This window comes from Leiobunum rupestre, chromosome 9 (assembly GCF_980474605.1).
Source record: "Leiobunum rupestre chromosome 9, qqLeiRupe1.1.hap1, whole genome shotgun sequence".
Taxonomy (NCBI): domain Eukaryota; kingdom Metazoa; phylum Arthropoda; class Arachnida; order Opiliones; family Sclerosomatidae; genus Leiobunum; species Leiobunum rupestre.
Window position 1 is genome coordinate 20,981,424 of NC_143392.1, and position 23,625 is coordinate 21,005,048.

At 32.8% G+C, this 23,625-nt stretch overlaps 2 protein-coding genes across 4 annotated transcripts in view; one reads left to right on the plus strand and one right to left on the minus strand.

The window, feature by feature from the left end:
* Positions 1-23,625, plus strand: part of Invadolysin (leishmanolysin-like peptidase, invadolysin) — a 250,212-nt gene that overhangs the window by 70,323 nt on the left and 156,264 nt on the right. The window lies entirely within an intron of this gene.
* The window catches only part of LOC149926817 (uncharacterized), a 40,997-nt gene that overhangs the window by 4,113 nt on the left and 13,259 nt on the right, over positions 1-23,625 (minus strand). For 2 of the 3 annotated variants that reach the window (XM_090158796.1, XM_090158795.1), the window contains exons 2-4: positions 11,719-11,787; positions 7,825-8,310; positions 7,487-7,643 (exon numbers count right to left, since the gene is read on the minus strand). In XM_090158796.1, the coding sequence (XP_090014922.1) occupies positions 7,487-7,643; positions 7,825-8,310; positions 11,719-11,763 (688 nt within the window). In that variant the 5' untranslated portion in view covers positions 11,764-11,787. Of the gene's footprint in view, positions 1-7,486; positions 7,693-7,824; positions 8,311-11,718; positions 11,788-23,625 lie in introns of those variants that run through there. The other variant, XM_090158797.1, reaches the window with a different exon arrangement.

Genomic DNA, 23,625 nt, shown 5'->3' on the forward strand with positions numbered 1-23,625 from the left:
AAATGTTTGGGATTTTTAAAACGGATCCAAAAAGTCTGGGATTTGAAAATGGATCCAAAATGTTTGGGATTTTTAAAACGGATCCAAAAAGTCTGGGATTTGAAAATGGATCCAAAATGTTTGGGATTTTTAAAATGGATCCAAAAGTCTGGGATTTGAAAATGGATTCAAAATGTTTGGGATTTTTAAAATGGATCCAAAAAGTCTGGGATTTGAAAATGGATCCAAAATGTTTGGGATTTTTAAAATGGATCCAAAAAGTCTGGGATTTGAAAATGGATCCAAAATGTTTGGGATTTTTAAAATGGATCCAATAAGTCTGGGATTTGAAAATGGATCCAAAATGTTTGGGATTTTTAAAATGGATCCAAAAAGTCTGGGATTTGAAAATGGATCCAAAATGTTTGGGATTTTTAAAATGGATCCAAAAAGTCTGGGATTTGAAAATGGATCCAAAATGTTTGGGATTTTTAAAATGGATCCAAAAAGTCTGGGATTTGAAAAGGGATCCAAAATGTTTGGGATTTTTAAAATGGATCCAAAAAGTCTGGGATTTGAAAATGGATCCAAAATGTTTGGGATTTTTAAAACGGATCCAAAAAGTCTGGGATTTGAAAATGGATCCAAAAAGTCTGAGATTTGAAAAGGGACCCAAAATGTCTGGGATTTTCAAAAGGGACCCAAAAAGTCTGGGAATTTGAAAATTAACCCAAAAATTAGGCAGATAAATTTTTGAACGATGTATTAAAAATGCATTTGAAATATTTTGCAAGATTTAGTTGTTACTAAAAGTCACTTTTTCGAAATTTAGTTACAAAAAGTCACTTTTTCTAAATTTAGTTACAAAAAGTCACTTTTTCTAAATTTAGTTACAAAAAGTCACTTTTTCTAAATTTAGTTACGAAAAGTCACTTTTTCTAAATTTAGTTACGAAAAGTCACTTTTTCTAAATTTAGTTACGAAAAGTCACTTTTTCTAAATTTAGTTACAAAAAGTCACTTTTTCTAAATTTAGTTACGAAAAGTCACTTTTTCTAAATTTAGTTACAAAAAGTCACTTTTTCTAAATTTAGTTACAAAAAGTCACTTTTTCTAAATTTAGTTACAAAAAGTCACTTTTTCTAAATTTAGTTACAAAAAGTCACTTTTTCTAAATTTAGTTACGAAAAGTAACTTTTTCTAAATTTAGTTACGAAAAGTCACTTTTTCTAAATTTAGTTACAAAAAGTCACTTTTTCTAAATTTAGTTACAAAAAGTCACTTTTTCTAAATTTAGTTACAAAAAGTCACTTTTTCTAAATTTAGTTACGAAAAGTAACTTTCTAAATTTAGTTACGAAAAGTCACTTTTTCTAAATTTAGTTACAAAAAGTCACTTTTTCTAAATTTAGTTACAAAAAGTCACTTTTTCTAAATTTAGTTACAAAAAGTCACTTTTTCTAAATTTAGTTACAAAAAGTCACTTTTTCTAAATTTAGTTACAAAAAGTCACTTTTTCTAAATTTAGTTACGAAAAGTAACTTTCTAAATTTAGTTACGAAAAGTCACTTTTTCTAAATTTAGTTACAAAAAGTAACTTTCTAAATTTAGTTACAAAAAGTAACTTTTTCTAAATTTAGTTACGAAAAGTCACTTTTTCTAAATTTAGTTACGAAAAGTAACTTTCTAAATTTAGTTACAAAAAGTAACTTTTTCTAAATTTAGTTACGAAAAGTCACTTTTTCTAAATTTAGTTACGAAAAGTAACTTTCTAAATTTAGTTACTAAAAGTCACTTTTTCTAAATTTAGTTACAAAAAGTCACTTTTTCTAAATTTAGTTACGAAAAGTCACTTTTTCTAAATTTAGTTACGAAAAGTAACTTTCTAAATTTAGTTACAAAAAGTCACTTTTTCTAAATTTAGTTACAAAAAGTAACTTTTTCTAAATTTAGTTACAAAAAGTCACTTTTTCTAAATTTAGTTACGAAAAGTAACTTTCTAAATTTAGTTACGAAAAGTCACTTTTTCTAAATTTAGTTACAAAAAGTCACTTTTTCTAAATTTAGTTACAAAAAGTCACTTTTTCTAAATTTAGTTACAAAAAGTCACTTTTTCTAAATTTAGTTACAAAAAGTCACTTTTTCTAAATTTAGTTACAAAAAGTCACTTTTTCTAAATTTAGTTACGAAAAGTAACTTTCTAAATTTAGTTACGAAAAGTCACTTTTTCTAAATTTAGTTACAAAAAGTAACTTTCTAAATTTAGTTACAAAAAGTAACTTTTTCTAAATTTAGTTACGAAAAGTCACTTTTTCTAAATTTAGTTACGAAAAGTAACTTTCTAAATTTAGTTACAAAAAGTAACTTTTTCTAAATTTAGTTACGAAAAGTCACTTTTTCTAAATTTAGTTACGAAAAGTAACTTTCTAAATTTAGTTACTAAAAGTCACTTTTTCTAAATTTAGTTACGAAAAGTAACTTTCTAAATTTAGTTACGAAAAGTCACTTTTTCTAAATTTAGTTACAAAAAGTAACTTTCTAAATTTAGTTACAAAAAGTAACTTTTTCTAAATTTAGTTACGAAAAGTCACTTTTTCTAAATTTAGTTACGAAAAGTAACTTTCTAAATTTAGTTACAAAAAGTAACTTTTTCTAAATTTAGTTACGAAAAGTCACTTTTTCTAAATTTAGTTACGAAAAGTAACTTTCTAAATTTAGTTACTAAAAGTCACTTTTTCTAAATTTAGTTACTAAAAGTAACTTTTTCTAAATTTAGTTACAAAAAGTCACTTTTTCTAAATTTAGTTACAAAAAGTAACTTTTTCTAAATTTAGTTACAAAAAGTCACTTTTTCTAAATTTAGTTACGAAAAGTAACTTTCTAAATTTAGTTACGAAAAGTCACTTTTTCTAAATTTAGTTACAAAAAGTCACTTTTTCTAAATTTAGTTACAAAAAGTCACTTTTTCTAAATTTAGTTACAAAAAGTCACTTTTTCTAAATTTAGTTACAAAAAGTCACTTTTTCTAAATTTAGTTACGAAAAGTAACTTTCTAAATTTAGTTACGAAAAGTCACTTTTTCTAAATTTAGTTACAAAAAGTAACTTTCTAAATTTAGTTACAAAAAGTAACTTTTTCTAAATTTAGTTACGAAAAGTCACTTTTTCTAAATTTAGTTACGAAAAGTAACTTTCTAAATTTAGTTACAAAAAGTAACTTTTTCTAAATTTAGTTACGAAAAGTCACTTTTTCTAAATTTAGTTACGAAAAGTAACTTTCTAAATTTAGTTACTAAAAGTCACTTTTTCTAAATTTAGTTACTAAAAGTCACTTTTTCTAAATTTAGTTACAAAAAGTCACTTTTTCTAAATTTAGTTACTAAAAGTCACTTTTTCTAAATTTAGTTACAAAAAGTCACTTTTTCTAAATTTAGTTACAAAAAGTCACTTTTTCTAAATTTAGTTACAAAAAGTCACTTTTTCTAAATTTAGTTACGAAAAGTAACTTTCTAAATTTAGTTACGAAAAGTCACTTTTTCTAAATTTAGTTACAAAAAGTAACTTTCTAAATTTAGTTACAAAAAGTAACTTTTTCTAAATTTAGTTACGAAAAGTCACTTTTTCTAAATTTAGTTACGAAAAGTAACTTTCTAAATTTAGTTACAAAAAGTAACTTTTTCTAAATTTAGTTACGAAAAGTCACTTTTTCTAAATTTAGTTACGAAAAGTAACTTTCTAAATTTAGTTACTAAAAGTCACTTTTTCTAAATTTAGTTACTAAAAGTAACTTTTTCTAAATTTAGTTACAAAAAGTCACTTTTTCTAAATTTAGTTACAAAAAGTCACTTTTTCTAAATTTAGTTACAAAAAGTCACTTTTTCTAAATTTAGTTACGAAAAGTAACTTTCTAAATTTAGTTACGAAAAGTCACTTTTTCTAAATTTAGTTACAAAAAGTAACTTTCTAAATTTAGTTACAAAAAGTAACTTTTTCTAAATTTAGTTACGAAAAGTCACTTTTTCTAAATTTAGTTACGAAAAGTAACTTTCTAAATTTAGTTACAAAAAGTAACTTTTTCTAAATTTAGTTACGAAAAGTCACTTTTTCTAAATTTAGTTACGAAAAGTAACTTTCTAAATTTAGTTACAAAAAGTAACTTTTTCTAAATTTAGTTACGAAAAGTCACTTTTTCTAAATTTAGTTACAAAAAGTCACTTTTTCTAAATTTAGTTACGAAAAGTCACTTTTTCTAAATTTAGTTACAAAAAGTAACTTTCTAAATTTAGTTACAAAAAGTAACTTTTTCTAAATTTAGTTACGAAAAGTCACTTTTTCTAAATTTAGTTACGAAAAGTAACTTTCTAAATTTAGTTACAAAAAGTAACTTTTTCTAAATTTAGTTACGAAAAGTCACTTTTTCTAAATTTAGTTACGAAAAGTAACTTTCTAAATTTAGTTACTAAAAGTCACTTTTTCTAAATTTAGTTACTAAAAGTAACTTTTTCTAAATTTAGTTACAAAAAGTCACTTTTTCTAAATTTAGTTACAAAAAGTAACTTTTTCTAAATTTAGTTACAAAAAGTCACTTTTTCTAAATTTAGTTACGAAAAGTAACTTTCTAAATTTAGTTACAAAAAGTAACTTTTTCTAAATTTAGTTACGAAAAGTCACTTTTTCTAAATTTAGTTACGAAAAGTAACTTTCTAAATTTAGTTACTAAAAGTCACTTTTTCTAAATTTAGTTACTAAAAGTAACTTTTTCTAAATTTAGTTACAAAAAGTCACTTTTTCTAAATTTAGTTACAAAAAGTCACTTTTTCTAAATTTAGTTACAAAAAGTCACTTTTTCTAAATTTAGTTACGAAAAGTAACTTTCTAAATTTAGTTACGAAAAGTCACTTTTTCTAAATTTAGTTACAAAAAGTAACTTTCTAAATTTAGTTACAAAAAGTAACTTTTTCTAAATTTAGTTACGAAAAGTCACTTTTTCTAAATTTAGTTACGAAAAGTAACTTTCTAAATTTAGTTACAAAAAGTAACTTTTTCTAAATTTAGTTACGAAAAGTCACTTTTTCTAAATTTAGTTACGAAAAGTAACTTTCTAAATTTAGTTACAAAAAGTAACTTTTTCTAAATTTAGTTACGAAAAGTCACTTTTTCTAAATTTAGTTACAAAAAGTCACTTTTTCTAAATTTAGTTACGAAAAGTCACTTTTTCTAAATTTAGTTACAAAAAGTAACTTTCTAAATTTAGTTACAAAAAGTAACTTTTTCTAAATTTAGTTACGAAAAGTCACTTTTTCTAAATTTAGTTACGAAAAGTAACTTTCTAAATTTAGTTACAAAAAGTAACTTTTTCTAAATTTAGTTACGAAAAGTCACTTTTTCTAAATTTAGTTACGAAAAGTAACTTTCTAAATTTAGTTACTAAAAGTCACTTTTTCTAAATTTAGTTACTAAAAGTAACTTTTTCTAAATTTAGTTACAAAAAGTCACTTTTTCTAAATTTAGTTACAAAAAGTAACTTTTTCTAAATTTAGTTACAAAAAGTCACTTTTTCTAAATTTAGTTACGAAAAGTAACTTTCTAAATTTAGTTACGAAAAGTCACTTTTTCTAAATTTAGTTACAAAAAGTCACTTTTTCTAAATTTAGTTACAAAAAGTCACTTTTTCTAAATTTAGTTACAAAAAGTCACTTTTTCTAAATTTAGTTACAAAAAGTCACTTTTTCTAAATTTAGTTACAAAAAGTCACTTTTTCTAAATTTAGTTACGAAAAGTAACTTTCTAAATTTAGTTACGAAAAGTCACTTTTTCTAAATTTAGTTACAAAAAGTAACTTTCTAAATTTAGTTACAAAAAGTAACTTTTTCTAAATTTAGTTACGAAAAGTCACTTTTTCTAAATTTAGTTACGAAAAGTAACTTTCTAAATTTAGTTACAAAAAGTAACTTTTTCTAAATTTAGTTACGAAAAGTCACTTTTTCTAAATTTAGTTACGAAAAGTAACTTTCTAAATTTAGTTACTAAAAGTCACTTTTTCTAAATTTAGTTACTAAAAGTCACTTTTTCTAAATTTAGTTACAAAAAGTCACTTTTTCTAAATTTAGTTACTAAAAGTCACTTTTTCTAAATTTAGTTACAAAAAGTCACTTTTTCTAAATTTAGTTACAAAAAGTCACTTTTTCTAAATTTAGTTACAAAAAGTCACTTTTTCTAAATTTAGTTACGAAAAGTAACTTTCTAAATTTAGTTACGAAAAGTCACTTTTTCTAAATTTAGTTACAAAAAGTAACTTTCTAAATTTAGTTACAAAAAGTAACTTTTTCTAAATTTAGTTACGAAAAGTCACTTTTTCTAAATTTAGTTACGAAAAGTAACTTTCTAAATTTAGTTACAAAAAGTAACTTTTTCTAAATTTAGTTACGAAAAGTCACTTTTTCTAAATTTAGTTACGAAAAGTAACTTTCTAAATTTAGTTACTAAAAGTCACTTTTTCTAAATTTAGTTACTAAAAGTAACTTTTTCTAAATTTAGTTACAAAAAGTAACTTTTTCTAAATTTAGTTACAAAAAGTCACTTTTTCTAAATTTAGTTACAAAAAGTCACTTTTTCTAAATTTAGTTACGAAAAGTAACTTTCTAAATTTAGTTACGAAAAGTCACTTTTTCTAAATTTAGTTACAAAAAGTAACTTTCTAAATTTAGTTACAAAAAGTAACTTTTTCTAAATTTAGTTACGAAAAGTCACTTTTTCTAAATTTAGTTACGAAAAGTAACTTTCTAAATTTAGTTACAAAAAGTAACTTTTTCTAAATTTAGTTACGAAAAGTCACTTTTTCTAAATTTAGTTACGAAAAGTAACTTTCTAAATTTAGTTACTAAAAGTCACTTTTTTAAATTTAGTGACTATTTATCTTTTTTTTTTGAGGGTTTTTTAATTTTTTCCATTATAATTTTTTTTTAAAAAGTGATATAATTTCCTATTGTTATTTAGCTACTGTTTTAATACGTAACTAGTCCAAACGTGTGATAACGTATTATAACTACAATAAAACAATATTATTTTACTCTTTAAAAAGTTGATTTTCCTAATTATTTAGTCACTTTTTGGTTACTATTTTAGAAATTTTAGTCATTTAACTGAGAACCGACTGGCAGCTCACTCCAATGATTATTTAGAACACCCTCGTATCATTAAATTAAAATAAAATTTGTCGCTTTGGCTGTACAAAGATTAAAAATGATTAAATAATGATTAAATTTTTAATTCACGGGTATTCACTTAAAATTATCACCGGAAATCACCGAAAATAGCGGGTATTAACTTAAAATTATCACCGGAAATCACCGAAAATAGCGGGTATTAACTTAAAATTATCACCGGAAATCACCGAAAATAGTGGGTATTCACTGGTAATCACGGATTGTTTTACGAAAATCAGTAATGAGGTGTACAAAATACTTAAGAGTAACTACCGCCTCGAATTAAGCATCGTCACTAAACGCACCGAACTGGTCTCCCAGCCGACTGTAGCCGACTCTTAATTGCTGATCTCTTGGGAGGGAGCGATGTGTCCCGTATAAGGGATTGCCCAACAAACTGACCACTCTGGTTAACTCTCCTAGTCGTCCTAGACTATTACTGGACATCCGGCGGAAGTTCGACTGCGCAGTGGCGACCACAATGAAAAAGAGAGAGATCCATTTGATTAAACTGAAGAAAGAAAAAAGCCAAATAGCTAATTCGAGCCTTTCACCCGACAGTTGGGTTTAAGGCGCCGAGGGCAGCGTTTTAAACGCACCCCTCGACTGTCGGGTTGGATGGGAACCAATTTGATATGATTACCACGGCCAAGACGGCTAGTTCCACGGCGGTTCGATATCGACTCGCGCGGTCGCTGTTGCTGGCGGTGGTCAAGCGTCCGAAACTGTCCCAATCGACGTAGCTGGTCCACCATTCGCAGCGGCTATTAAGGGTAAATGGACTCCTCAGGTGGTGAGCAAGGCAGGCGTTAAGACGCTCCGGAGTGACCGGAAATCGTCCGCTGACCACTTCCGGTAGTTTTTCGATCTGGCGTCGTACGAAGTCCACGATTTGGGGGTCTCGGATAGTCAGCCTAAGCTCCGACGACACGCGAATTAATCCAGAAAAGCTTCTCTTCTCCTCTCCAGCCCCTTGCCGTTTCTCCTCCTCTCGGTCCTCCTCTCCAGCCTCTTCCCGTTTCTCCTCCTCTCGGTTCTCCTCTCCAGCCTCTTCCCGTTTCTCCGGCTCTCCTCCGTTCCTCCCCAGCAATCGATCACTCGGTCCCGGCACGCTCTGCAATTCCTCCGTCTGCAAAAATCCCGTTTAAGATGTAACGCTTCAGTCGGTTTCCCTTCTTGCCTTATTTTTATTATTATTATGCTCTCGTGTTTTTATTCTGATAATATTAATACGCGTGGAATTAATAAAGTGAGACGTTATCATTTGCATACGTAAACAAATTTTTATCACTCCACCATCGGCGAATAAAGATACTAGACCATGGTTGCCACAGGTCAGGGAAAAGCCAGGGAATTTTAAAGTAGACCTACAAAAGTCAGGGAATTTTAAGAATTTGAGACAGGCAGGGGAATTTAAACTATAACCCGAAGAGTCACTTACAGTAAAATAAAAGCTGAAGTAAAAATATTAAAACCTGATAAAAGTAAAATATAAGGCTCCAAAATGAGAAATTTTGCGCTTAAAAATGTCAGGGGAAATTTGTAAAAGTGGTCTGAGAAATCAGGAAAAAGTCAGTTAATTTAAAACTGAAATTTTTATGGAAACCCTGTAGATCTAAATAACCTTCACCTTAGACACTTAAATCGTCTACTGGGACAAGTATTTCCCCAAAACTCATAAATAGTTTTTTGAAAAAGAAAAACATTTAAGGATATTTATTTAGATAAATTTGCAAATTGCCTACAGAGAAAAAAACATTTAAAGCGAAACTCTAATGCGCTTTTCAGACAAGGGCTATAAAATCGAGTTTAAAAGAGCCCCAAAGTTTCAGTATAAAATTAGATTTTAAAGCTCTCACTTATGGGTGAAGACTTGTAATTCCGGACACTTTTTAAAAGTCGATTGGAAAACGATTCGTATACAATTTAATAGTGCACCTTAATTTGAAACTTCAGACTTCTTTTAAAAATATATAAAATAGGCCCTTTCAATTCCTACAAAAGTGTCCGGAATTGCAAGCCACCACCCTATATCAATTTTTCGAGAAGAAATTTAAAATAATTATTACTTAATAATTATTACCAAAATCAAACTTTAACACTATTTTAAACCTAGGAGCAACAAACACAACAGCCCACACAAGGAGAACGCAACCCGTCAAAAGTCGTGGATTTTCTTGTGTACAGTTTTCATTGGCTAGACGCTTTAACGCCTGCTGCCGTCGGAAGGGGAAAATACGGAAATTGTCTTCCCTCCGTCCGTAAAACGTTCATCGTAAAGGCTCGTGACGCTCGTCCAATGAAATTCGTATACAACCCTTTGTTAGCGTGTTTAAAGGCTAGCTGCGTTCTCCTTGTGTTTGTTGCTCCTAGTTTAAACGATATTTCGTGTAAAACTACAAATAAAAATATTTTTGGCGGGTTTTTAGGTGAATTAAAGTTCTACGTGTTGGACAGCTGTTGCCATCTGGTAAACGTTTTGGGTATTCCAGGGCTGATACTGGGTTACTTTTTTTTAAATCGGTTACTAAAAGTTACTATTTGTCTAATTTGGTTACTAAAAGTTACTTTTTTGAAATTTGTTAGGTTATCTCTACGAAAAAATATTTTGCCATATTTAATTGTATCATATTTAATTTTAGTACAGCCCATAGAAATCAAAAATGCCGTCTTTTAACAAAATCCTTTAGTCGTAACGAAGGGAAACGTGTTTAGCTACAAAACTAGCGGGAGAGGCCGCCACCGGCCAATTCCCTAGAAATGTAACGGCCGCTCCCTAAGCCAACTTATGTCTACTCCTATTTTGGCAGCATGTTGGCAGCCACATTTTTTTCTCGTCTTAAAGATCGTCTGCTTAATTTATCACAAACCTCGTGTGGTGGGTTTTTAAGTTATTTCTTAGTTACTTTTAGGTACTTTTTTGTTACTATTTTTGAAGAGGTTAGTTACTATTTCCACTAAAATTAGTTATGAATTTGAGTATCAGCCCTGGTATTTTTGAATAATCCTCTAATGGCTTTACCCCGGTATAAGGATATTCTCCTTTGTTTAGAATTTCAGTGAAAGAGTAAGTTGCAAATTATTCGTTACCTCCTCAAATTTGTTATGAAGCGCGTACGTTTAAAATACCCAATTATAAAATTCCGTTGCTTTCCGTTTCGTATTTAATAATTAGAAGTAATTAGTAAAACGGCCAAACAATTTGATTTTTAGCGTGGTGATTGACGTCATTGACTACACGTTATTTCTAGATGCTACTTATTCCGTGGCCGGACCGAAAAATCTCATATAGAACCATGAGATTTTACTACTGAATTTTTTACGCTTACATGGTTTTAAAAACACGCGCTCAGGCTTATTCTTTAGAGCGCACGCTAAATTGGCATCGCCATATTATATAGCAAGGATATTACAAGAATGATGTGTAATATACCAGATGCAGTGGGAAAAATACTGAAAAAACCGTTGTCAATGACGTCACAAACTAGGCGTGATAAAATTATCGTTCAGAATAGAAGTCGCAGCGGGGTGCTAAACGTAAATTTAATTTAGTACAATAATATCCTATACTGAATAAATTTTAGTCCAATAATATCCTATACTGAATAAATTTTAGTCCAATAATATCCTATACTGAATAAATTTTAGTCCAATAATATCCTATACTGAATAAATTTTAGTCCAATAATATCCTATACTGAATAAATTTTAGTCCAATAATATCCTATACTGAATAAATTTTAGTCCAATAATATCCTATACTTAATAAATTTTAGTCCAATAATATCCTATACTGAATAAATTTTAGTCCAATAATATCCTATACTGAATAAATTTTAGTCCAATAATATCCTATACTGAATAAATTTTAGTCCAATAATATCCTATACTGAATAAATTTTAGTCCAATAATATCCTATACTGAATACATTTCAGTCCAATAATATCCTATACTGAATAAATTTTAGTCCTATAATATCCTATACTGAATAAATTTTAGTCCTATAATATCCTACACTGAATAAATTTTATTTTATATTATCCTATACTTGATAAATTTTATTTTATATTATCCTATACTTGATAAATTTTAGTCCAATAATATCCTATACTGAATAAATTTTAGTCCGATAATATCCTATACTGAATAAATTTTAGTCCGATAATATCCTATACTGAATAAATTTTAGTCCAATAATATCCTATACTGAATAAATTTTAGTCCGATAATATCCTATACTGAATAAATTTTAGTCCGATAATATCCTATACTGAATAAATTTTAGTCCAATAATATCCTATACTGAATAAATTTTAGTCCAATAATATCCTATACTGAATAAATTTTAGTCCGATAATATCCTATACTGAATAAATTTTAGTCCAATAATATCCTATACTGAATACATTTTAGTCCAATAATATCCTATACTGAATAAATTTTAGTCCTATATTACCTTATAGAATCCAATTTCTGGTCCTGTATAGTCCTATAAATGGAAGCAAAGGTAGGTAAACGGATTTGGATATAACTTACCGGTCCCCGATCTTCACTTGCAAGCACGGCCTGGCTATTCATCATAACCGCCCAAAAAAATGATCACACCTTCGAGAAAATAAAACAAAGAAAAATATAAAAACAATGAGGCGGGGAAAAATTTTGACGAAATTTATGACGTTAATGATCCAATTCGATTCGCCCCATTTTTTCGTTTTGTAGAAAAAAGAGAGTCGGATTAAATGAGGTGGCTCTTCAATATTTCAAAAGAATTTTTCTTTGACACGATAGGGGGGATGTAAAGGTGGGGGGTGTCAAGGTGGCCGCCCCTCCCGTATTTCCCGTGTCCCTTTATATAATTTTCTAGTCCTTCCTCTTCACTGCAGTCTCTTAGGAGCTGCAGCAGTAAAAGGAGAAGAAATTCTTTACTCAATTACCGAGTAGAAATCTCTTCTCTCTTTTTGAAATGGTGTATTCTTCCTTTGATGCCCTATCACGGCCAGATAATTCAAAAAAGGGGCTTTCAGAAATGACAGATTTATTCCATCCGTATAAAGGAGAGGTACCTTTTTGGGGGGAAGCTGGCTTGTCGAAAGAGAGAAGAATCACAATTCTACATACAAGTACGATATGGGGAGAAGGAAATGCTTTCTCGGGAGCTTTTCTTATTTTTCTCGTTACAATGGTTGGATATTCTTGGCTGAGGAAAACTTAGTCATTTTAGCTGTAGTGAATAAAAACGCACTGGTACGCTTTTGACCTACCGCCTTGATTTTGGCCGTTATAGATTGGGAATGTTTATGCATTTAGTTATAATGTTGTTGTAGTGGTGTTGTACTATATATTTATAAAGCGATAAAAATTCCAAAGAAAATGCCTTGGATGCTTTTCCGTGTTACGTCAAAAGATCCTATTATTTAAATTTTACGGTTAAACTGGTGTAAAAATTAATTGTCATTCTTAAAGGAATAATTAATATACTACAATTTCAGTAGATAAATATAATTTTCAGTGATTTGCACTAATTTCCATTAGTGTATCACTGATTTCCATTAGTGTATCACTGATTTATATTAGTGTATCACTGATTTCCCATTAATTTATCACTGATTTCCCATTAATTTATCACTGATTTCCCATTAATTTATCACTGATTTCCCATTAATTTATCACTGATTTCCCATTAATTTATCACTGATTTCCCATTAATTTATCACTGATTTCCCATTAATTTTACACTGATTTCCCATTAATTTTACACTGATTTCCCATTAATTTATAACTGATTTCCCATTAATTTATAACTGATTTCCCATTAATTTATAACTGATTTCCCATTAATTTATCACTGATTTCCCATTAATTTATCACTGATTTCCCATTAATTTATCATTGATTTCCCATTAATTTATCACTGATTTCCCATTAATTTATCACTGATTTCCCATTAATTTATCATTGATTTCCCATTAATTTATCACTGATTTCAAATTAATTTATCATTGATTTCCCATTAATTTATCATTGATTTCCCATTAATTTATCATCGATTTCCCATTAATTTATAGGCTTGCTACCACCCTCCTACGCAATGTAATCCGGCCACCTGTTTAAAGGCATAATAAGTCGCTAGATGACTTGGGCCTAAGGTGGTGCCTTGGGTATTAGCCTAGCCTAGCCTAGCTGATTTCCCATAAAATTATCACTGATTTCCCATAAAATTATCACTGATTTCCCATAAAATTATCACTGATTTCCCATTAATTTATCACTGATTTCCCATTAATTTATCACTGATTTCCCATTAATTTATCACTGATTTCCAATAATTTATCGATGATTTCCACTGATTTTACATGGACTACACCTAATGAATCCCAATTTCTCAGTGATTTCCCATTAATTTATCACTGATTTCCAATAATTTATCGATGATTTCCACTGATTTTACATGGACTACCACTAATGAATCCCAATTTCTCAGTGATTTCCCATTAATTTATCACTGATTTCCAATAATTTATCGATGATTTCCACTGATTTTACATGGACTACCACTAATGAATCCCAATTTCTCAGTGATTTCCCATTAATTTATCACTGATTTCCAATAATTTATCGATGATTTCCACTGATTTTACATGGACTACCACTAATGAATCCCAATTTCTCAGTGATTTCCCGGTGACTTTCTCAAGCGATTGCACCTAATTACTTTCACTTGGTACACCTCATTACTATCCTTTCGGTTTTTAAGGGTCCTTGTTACTTAGTAAATGTCCTTAAAATTCAATACAATCCATCCTAATTAAGGTGAAACTATCAACGTGGCAAAGACCTTCTTTTGGCAAGATGAAAGCGGCGTGGCGTAAAGAGAGTCAGAATAGAAGTCGAGAGAACTGTCAAAAAGATGAGTTCGCAACTTTAGGACTGCGCCTTTTTATTTCGCGACAAAAATGTCATAAAAATTGAAAACTTGTCACTTTTCTACCCAAGACTTTTTCTCTCTCCAACCATTTCGTATTTCCTTTCACTTCTTGTAGCCAAGGAATCTATAAGAAGTCTCTTTGAAAAATCAGCGCGTTTAGAAAGACGGTACACCTTTTTGTTTTACGTCGAAAATAAAGAAACAAAGTCGAAAACGAGTCGACTTTAAAAGCTTTCAACTCGACGCCTCGGAAAAGTATATTTAGTTACGAGTAGTGAACCGACGGATGCGGTTTTGTATTCCGTAACGAAGTTTTGGTTAGAAGTCGATTTTCTTCGGCTCTTTTTCGATGGGTTCCGATTGCGTTAAAGAAAATATCTTTTTTTTTTCGGGGGAGAATGGTGGGCGGTTTTTAAAACAAAGATGGCGCTAGCCGTTTGTGTAAAGAAAAGCTAAGGGAAAAAATAATTTCTGGTACTCGCGCGTTGAGAGGAGGCCAAAAAAAAGTAACTTTTGAAATAGTTTTCTTGGGTTGCGTCTTTCAGATTAGCGGCTGATCTGTTGGAGGCATCAACCCCCAGCTGCACTCGTTACCCCACTCTGGGCCCCCGCCCCCTGTTCCTGTTCTTCCCATTGTTTCCCTTAGAATTCGGTGAAGTTGTAAACCCCCCAGCGAGAAAGAGAATACTTGGCGGGGAGTAACAAAAGAAAAGTGCAGAAGCGTGTTCCAACGACCTGCAAAAGTTTAAATCCTCGTTTGGACTTTGAAATTTTTCCACACTTACTTTTTTATTATTATTTTGGAAAAAATATTTTTACCCCGGGACACTTTTTCACCGACATATTTTTAGCCCGTTTAAAACTAGGTAACGATAACTGCTATTGAAAATCTAAGTTTTATGACGCGGAATTTTTCAAAGGAAGTTGTCTCTTTACTGGAAGTTGGCTGGCTGCGTAGCGCGTGTGCCGTGCAGGCAGCCAACTTCCAGTAAGGAGACAAGAGTTAGCTGTACAACTATGAAATCGAACTTTAAGAGTGGACTATGGCTCAGAAGATGGTAAATTTATAATTTAAATTATTTATTTTCAAACGAAAGGGTGACCTAACTAAAACAATGGTCTGTATCTTAAGGTTATGCAAAAAATTTAAGGAGTTGTAGGGGATGAGTTGAGAAGTATGCCTGCTTTTCCCCCATTTTCCTACGATGAGTTAATAGAGCGCCAGAGAGCTTCAAAATGTGGCCTACTAGCCCCTGGAAGTAGGCTGCAACAAGCGAAAAACCAAGCAGCAGGGACTTTAAATACTGTTTAAGTTTCCTTTTTTACGCTGGTTACCTCGATTTGTTCACAAAGTCCTTTTTTACATATCACACGAACCCAAACCTTAATGTTCGCGTTTCCCTGCTGCTTGGTTTTGCGCTTGTTGCAGTCTACTTCCTGGGGCTAGTAGGCCACACTTTGAAGCTCTCTGGCGCTCTTTTCACTCATCGTAGGAAAATGGGGGAAAAACAGGCATACTTCCCAACTCCCCCCCTACAACTCCTTCAAAGTTTTGCATAACCTTTTGAAACACCCTGTATATGTTTTTAGCCTGTGAGCTCAGCTCCTCTCTGTTCCAAAAGAGATTTTAGGCAAATAAAAATGCATTCATTCATTCATTCACGCCTTGATGGATAACTTCGCGTCGAGCAGCGGAATGCTGCGTGCGGAACACTTCTACAGGGGTCTGACCTATTTTTGGTCTACTAAAGAAATAATAATAGAGACTCCACCTTAATCCCAAGCCATTTAGCGACTTTGAATGCCATTAACCCAGGTGGCCGGGTTACAATTCTTGAGAAGCAACCCGGGGAATCGGGCTCCTCTGTATTACCGGGTCCCGATAATTTGTACCAAGTCAACCGTGAAGGAGGTAATTTCATTTTCATTTTAGACAATGTTTAAAACGGGCTAGAGAGCACTACGATGTTATCATTCTCGTACTAATATTAAAGTTCAAAGCGGATTGAATACCGTACTGTTGCGCGGAGCTAAAACATTCCAGATTTACATTCTTCCATATAAATTAATTGGTATTTAATAGCGTTTTCAAAACAGCATTTTGTTGCAACGGCGCTTTGTTAAAACAGCGGTTGTTGAAATAGCGTTTCTCAATACCGCGGTTTGTCGAAAGAGCGTTTTGTTTAGTCAGCGTTTTTTGGTTAAGCGTTTCTCAATAGAGCGGTTTGTCAAAATAGCTTTTTCCATAAACAGCGTTTCTGAATATAGCGTTTCTCAAATTAGCGATTTTGAAACAGCGGTTTTGGTCAAGAAAGCGGTTTCTTAAAATTTATATGAATTGACGATGGAAAATGTATAACATACATATGAACTTCAGGGGTTAGGTTAGGTTAGGTAAGTTTTCAATACTAACTATCGGCAGAAACCATTAGGTAATGAAATTTGCTGAAATTCCAGAAAAATAAGTATTACAATAGGCCTATATTATTAGAGCTATAGAAAGCAGCGCCGTTTTGGGAAACGCTGTTTAGACAAAATACGGTTTTGAGAACCGCCGCTATGACAAAGCGCCGTTTGAACAATTTGTTGTTTTGGGAAACGCTGTATAAAGAAACGCTGTTCTGACAAAGCGCTATTATGACAAAACGCTGATTTGGAAAATGCTGATTAAACAAATGCTGTTTAGGAAAGCGCTGTAGTCCCTACAAATCAAATTAATTAGATAGCTTTAAAAATCAAAATATAATATATTAAAATTTTCCAAAGAGTGGCGCGAACTTTCGCTTTAGTCCCATTCGAACGAAGGCGGTTTTTGAGGTGTCCCATTCGACCGAATTCCGCCGAAACGTGCGGTTTTTATGTGTCCCATTCGACCGAACGCTTTTATGTGTCCCATTCGACCGAACGCTGCTATATAAATTGGCTTTTGCTATGTTTTCAATTTAGTTACTGAAGTCGTTTGCAATGGAGCGGAAAATAAAATGGAATGAGCATGAATTATATTTTTATCTTCACCTAGTCAAGAAAAGTAACTGAACCAAAACTGAAATAGTAAACTTAACCTAACCTAACCTAACCTAACCTAAACATGGATCTTCGATAGTACATACCTTATAAATAAAATACCAAATCACCCCGCCAATTGGGCTACATTTTAAAATTCTTTCGGTCGAATGGGATTCGGTCGAATGGGATTTCGGTCGAATGGAAATTAACGGAACTTTCGCGTCGCTTTTATCATCGATTTAGGTCTATTTTCGTCCACGTGGACGATCGGTTGCCGGGCAACGGTTTGCACGCGTCTACGCGAATAAATAGGCCAAAAGGTCTTTTTGTAACGAAACAAATGCCTCCTACCTCTCGATGTACATTTGAAATAGGCTATTACCCGCGTAAAAACGCGAAACCCGTAATAACTCTTCATCGGGCGGGGGCCCCGAAACAGTCGCGAAAATGTCACTGATATGTCTTTATACCCAGTTCCATTTTTTGTCGCGTTTTTGACAACTGAGGGTTTTTTTTATCTCTTTCGTCCACGTCCTGATATGCAAAATATCTCAAAGCGCGGGCTTGGCGCGTTTTAAATATAAAATGGGTGACCATGGGGCGAGTAAAGGTGGGGCGAAATTTTTTTGGTGTCCGCCTTATCACCCGTTCCTTCAGTCTCTCCAGTCCTCCCTCGAGGGACGTAACTCTCAAATTTATCATCCGAGGCAGAGAAAGATGACACAGCATCTCCGCGCTCACGAGGTGGCGCCGCCGGAGACAGAGGGGCGAAAGAATGAAGGTGAAAAATGCCCGCGGATGAAACATTGAAGCCAAATTTAAACCTTTACCGCTATCGCTTACTTTCTTTCACCCCGCATAAATTTCATTTTTATATTTTATGTTTATTTTTTCTACTTTCCTTTAACTTGGCGCGCTGGGATTTCCTTAGATTTCGTTATCGTGTATGACGGAGAGTTCGTAATGCGGATATATCTGTAAAAGTGATACTCTTAAAACGTCCGGTTCATTTATAAGTCCGAATATGGTAAGAAATCTTACTCCAGGGTTGCCAAAGGTCAGGGAATAGGCTAGGGAAAAGCTTAGAAAATAATATGGAATAGAATAGATTTACCTGTAAACTATTTAAATAAGTAAAATATAATAAAATATGAATATAATGTAATATAATATAAAATGTGGAGTAAAATATGAAATAAAATGTGAGTAAAATATATAATATAAAATGTAATGCTAATAATTCAATTTATTTTTGTTAGGAATTTAATATTTTCAGATCGCATAGTCGGTGGTGCAGGGGGGTCATTCGATGGAAGAAAATTCAATGTCTTCAAGGTCATTCAAAATTTATCTCGAGAACCGTTGAATTTAGAGACTCGGTTCGAATTAGAAAAATGTGCGCCACCACATTTTATTCTAAATGGCTCAATGCTGGTGTGAATTGACTCATAAGAAGCCAAGAAAATTCACATAAACACACCAGTTTGACCCCATCCCCAATTAAAAATACTCAATTAAAAAATAAATACGTTTATTCAAATATATAAAATATGTTTAGTCCATTAAAAATTATGGGCTAGGCCTGTCAAATACTCCAAGTTCGTGTGATTTTTATAATCGACCACAATTTTAAGAATTTTTTCGTCCAAGTGGTCGGGGTCGAAAGGGTCGGGGCCGAACTGGCCTCGGGTCAAAACGGCGGGGGCGAAACAACTGGGGTCAAATAGGCGGGGTCAAAACATCCGGGTCCGGTTAATAATTTAGCAAGTACTTGAAAATTTCACGACAGTGGTCTTTGGCTATGGCAGCTCTGTTGACCTTGAACCATGTCTTCAACTTCATTCACTATTTATACAGAGAGCCTTTGAGTTTAGAAGGTCAGTTCCAAATGAAAATGTGTGCGTCTTCACTTTTCAGATACAAATTGCTTTAATCCGACCTTCTAAACCCAACGGTGAATAACCTTGAAGACATGGCAGAATCAAGGTCCTTGAATTTATATCATCGCCTACTATACGATCTGAAAATAAAAAATTCCTAGCAAAATTAGATTTTGAACTATTATCAGTTGAGTATTTTTAGTGGACACCCTGTATGAGCGAAATTATTTATTTCTAGCCAGGTAGAATGATCATGTTGATTGTTGGGATGATTTTTAGCGTAGCGTCGAGTGTCGGCCGTCTCATTGCCATAATGCCCCCTATGACCAGGCACCCAATAGAGTTGAACCCTATTATGGGTGCCCAGTTCCGAAAGGAGATCCAAATTGCTAAGAACGAGCTTAGAAGTGATACTAAACTGATTAAGAGCTTTAAGGGCAGCCTGGCTGTCCGAGAAAATCTGAACAGTACTTCAGATAGAAGTCTACACAGAAGCAGATGGCAGAAATCTCAGCCTGAAAAACCGCCGAGGCTCTCAGAGAGGCCAAACTTCTTAGTCTGACAGTAAACCCCAGATCAGACGCCTGAGTGAGTCTTGGAGCCATCCGTGAACCAAACAATTTCACCCTTGGTTCCAAAAACTGTGTCGCCAGACCAGTCTAGACGACTTGGAAAGTAAACACTAAACTGCTTTTCAAAGTGTAACCCATCAATAAGATCGGTAAATGACCAGAATACTGCCTAAACAATTTGGTGTGGCTGCACTCCCAATTAGCCGACCTCCACTAACCATTATGTAGTAACCGATAGGCACTCATAGTTGCAACCTCCTCTATATAAAGATGGAGCGGTAGAATATTCAAGAGCACCTCCGGAGAAACGCTCGGGGCTGTTCTCATAGCTCCTGGTAATGCTGGCACGGGCCAGCCTTTGCACAGTGCGTAGTTCAGCCTGAACTGACTTAAGCACTACCCTCGGCCACGAAACCACTGCTGCATACGTCAGCATAAGCCTGATTATCATGGTATAGATCCAATACACAACCTTTGGGCTAAGACCCCAAGACTCGCTTAAGGTACCCCTTACTCTCCAGAATAACATTTTAGCCTTCCTGATACTGAGATCAAGATGTGGCGGCTTCCAATAGATTTGAAGAGATCGAAGCTAGTATAAAAATTCTAAACAGTGGTTGTTTTTTCCGGGCTAAACGTGGACGTCTTGAAAACGGCTAAAAACGTGTTCCCGCAAAACTCCCCATCCAGAGCGAAATCGGGATTTTCCGAAATCCGTGTTTCCTACCTCCATGAAAACCTAGTCTGTATGTATTTATTTATTCTAAGAATCAAGAATGAAAAATTTGAATCCGTTGTTTTGGGGCAAATTACAAGGAGAGTACCCAAAAACATTTTCGGTTGCCTTGGCAAATCGAATTGGTAGTGCAACGTCTCCTTTTGGGAAATTTCATACCTCATATTAGTGTTATAAGTCGAATTTTCCGGAAAATGACCGAGGCCTTTATTCCGAAAAATAAAATAAAAAGTTTTCATTCCATGATTAGTGTAACATATTGTTTGCAAATTTAAATAAAGCGGCACTTTCGCCTCATTTTTTCGAATCTAAAAGTAAAACTAAACCTCTAGATTAGCTTTAAACTGAATAACAATGTAACACTAATAATGTTTTGTAGTATGTTTACTGATATTAGACATTTTATATCGATAAAAAGTTAAAAACATTAAAACCCTTAAAAAGATATGCGGAATATTTTCCAGAAAATTTTCCGCATTTTATATTTTCCGGAAAATTATTCGCATTTTATTTTTCCGGAAAATTATTCGCATTTTATTTTTCCGGAAAATTATCCGCATTTTATTTTTCCAGAAAATTATCCGCATTTTATTTTTCCGGAAAATTTTCCGCATTTTATTTTTCCGGAAAATTTTCCGCATTTTATTTTTCCGGAAAATTATCCGCATTTATTTTTCCGGAAAATTATTCGCATTTTATTTTTCCGGAAAATTACCCGCATTTTATTTTTCCGGAAAATTATCAACACTATCTCATATACATTACGGCCGACTTTGAACAAAATCGGCAATAAACACCTCGGGTACTCTCCTTGTTAGTCTACGCTCCATTTAATTTATTACTACAGCCGTGTTCCCGCGCGTGTTTTTACAAACTACGTAATAATTGTCTCTTTTTTGACGGTGTCCCGTTTCTCGGCGACCCCAATATGGTGGCAAGACGTATGTGTGTCCTGGGAAATGTCGCGGCGGACAGGCATAATTAGACAGGATCGTCTCTCGTGACGAATGGTAGGCGCGTCACGGCGGACGTCACTTAAGTGATCGATGGCCGATTAATGACGTATTATACCCCCCGAATTGTCACGCGCAACTTGAGCCCCCCCCCCCCCCCGCGCTAACTGTACTTTAACCCGCGTCAAACCTACCCCCTCCCGGCGAAGGAAAATCCCGTAACCTTTGACCCCCGGCAGTTCCTCGGAAGAGTGTCCGGTTTTCTCCGGGGGGCGAAACGGAGACGAGAGTGACGCGCGCTGGAGACATCAGCTTGACCCTTTCCCAGGATGCACCTTGCCGCGAAGAGACGGTATCGGTTTCCATAGCAACGCGTGGGAAGGTGGTTAGAGCCGATCGCGAGCTCGGAAGCCTAAAAAATCCATAATCAAAACTGCTCGTCGAATCCGAGAAAAGGCTCTAAGCCTAATGTTTTCCATTTAAGACTAGGCTTCTCGTTTTAGCAATTTCATATTTCCGATCTTTAAGAATGTTTTTATAAGTAATATCATAAGTAACATAATAATCATAAGTGTGACACTTCCTATTCAACCAATGCAAACTTTTTAATGATAGTCTGTTTCGCCAATGACAACGTAAACCATTACGTACCGACGGACTGACAACTCTCCGCGAACTGCTTCTAGTATTTGGAAAATCGCCGACGGTCAGCCAAGGCCTATTGAAAATTGAAATGCTTTCAAAAGTGTAAATAACGCTTACTTTTGGAAAATAATGATGGATTATTGAATCGGAAGATAAAAATAACTATTATCAACACTGGCTCCATTTCGGAAGTTAGTTGTTTTCGAATTTCAAACCTAAACGCCTGTACGCTCGTATTTCTCTCCATCAAACTAACCAACTATTTTGCCAACGGAAAGAGTAGGAAGGGAAGAGTTTCATGTTCGGAAACTTCCTATTTCGCAATCACTCCACGACAGACTATCATTAACCGAATTCATTCTGTGCCATACTTATGTTTATTATGTTACTTATGGTAATATGCGACTTGGTAATATTTAGACGGAAATAAAGGCCTAGATGGCGCTCTAAGAGAACAAAGTAAAAAAATATATAACCCTCCCTTTAACTAAATGAAATGATTCCAGCCTGTCGTTAAGTCTAGCTTTTCTCGACTTTCACCATTTTTACGTTCGTCGCAACTTACGAACGTCTTCCTTGAAAACTAGTGCCTTCCCCCGACGTTTCTAAGTTACGAGCGCCCAACGTTAATTTGCTTTAGTAAAAATAAAGATATACTTTCATTCCCTTTTTTAAATTAAATTAAAAAGGGTATTATTAATATAAGGTAAAGCTCTCTTCCAATATTGTCCTTAAATTTAATTATTTCTTTTTTTAAGATCGCTATGGTTTTGGAAGAAAAAAAAAGGGTTTTTTCAAGACACCGTCAAAAAAGAAAATATGGCACTTAAAAATGTTTTATACCACGGCTCATTACCGACCGTTCCTTTATAGAGGTTCTTTTGTCGGCTAGACCACCGCGGGGGACTTTTCAAGATTTTGGGTTCCTCCTTTCACTTTAGAGAACTATTATTATTTGTATTCATATTTTAAAGAAAAACTTTGCCTGAAATTTTTCTACGTTGGTATTTGATTTAATTTTATTGCAGTTTTACATACTTTCGCGAATCGAATAAACGGTTTCGTTAGTATTAAAGGGTAAAAATTTATAGTTATTTTTTAATATTTTAATCCTTAATTGTTTTAGAAAAAAAAACGAAAAGACATTTAAAAGTAGAGTTGTTAACTTTCCGGAAAAATTCCAAAAAATTTTCCGCAAATATTTCCGATAAATTTCCTGCAAATCGGAAAATTGAAAAATTTAAACATATATTTTTAAGGGTTTTCCTTGACTTTTATACTGATTTCTGATTTTTGAAATCCGGACTTTTTCTTGACTTTTAGACCCATATTCAAATTCCCTGACTTTTATAAAATAAAAATGGAAATTCCTTGACCTTTTAGACCTTTGATAATATAAAAAGGTTTTCTATCAATGATAAGCCTAATATTGTTCGCAAATTTAAATTTCGCGGCATTTTGTCGAATCCAAAAGTAAAACTAAACCTCTAGACTAGTCTAGAAAAAACCCTTAAAAGTTATGTTTTTTTTTTCCAATTCTACTCTATTTAAATTATTATAGGTTTAAAAAGTCAAGGAATTTTAATTTTTTTTTAAATAAAAGTCAGGGAATTTGAATATGGGTCTAAAAGTCAGGAAAAAGTCCGGATTTTAAAAATCAGTATAAAAGTCAAGGAAAACCCTTAAAGGCCTAGGTTTTCTTCTGCCTGTCACGCTTTACATTTAC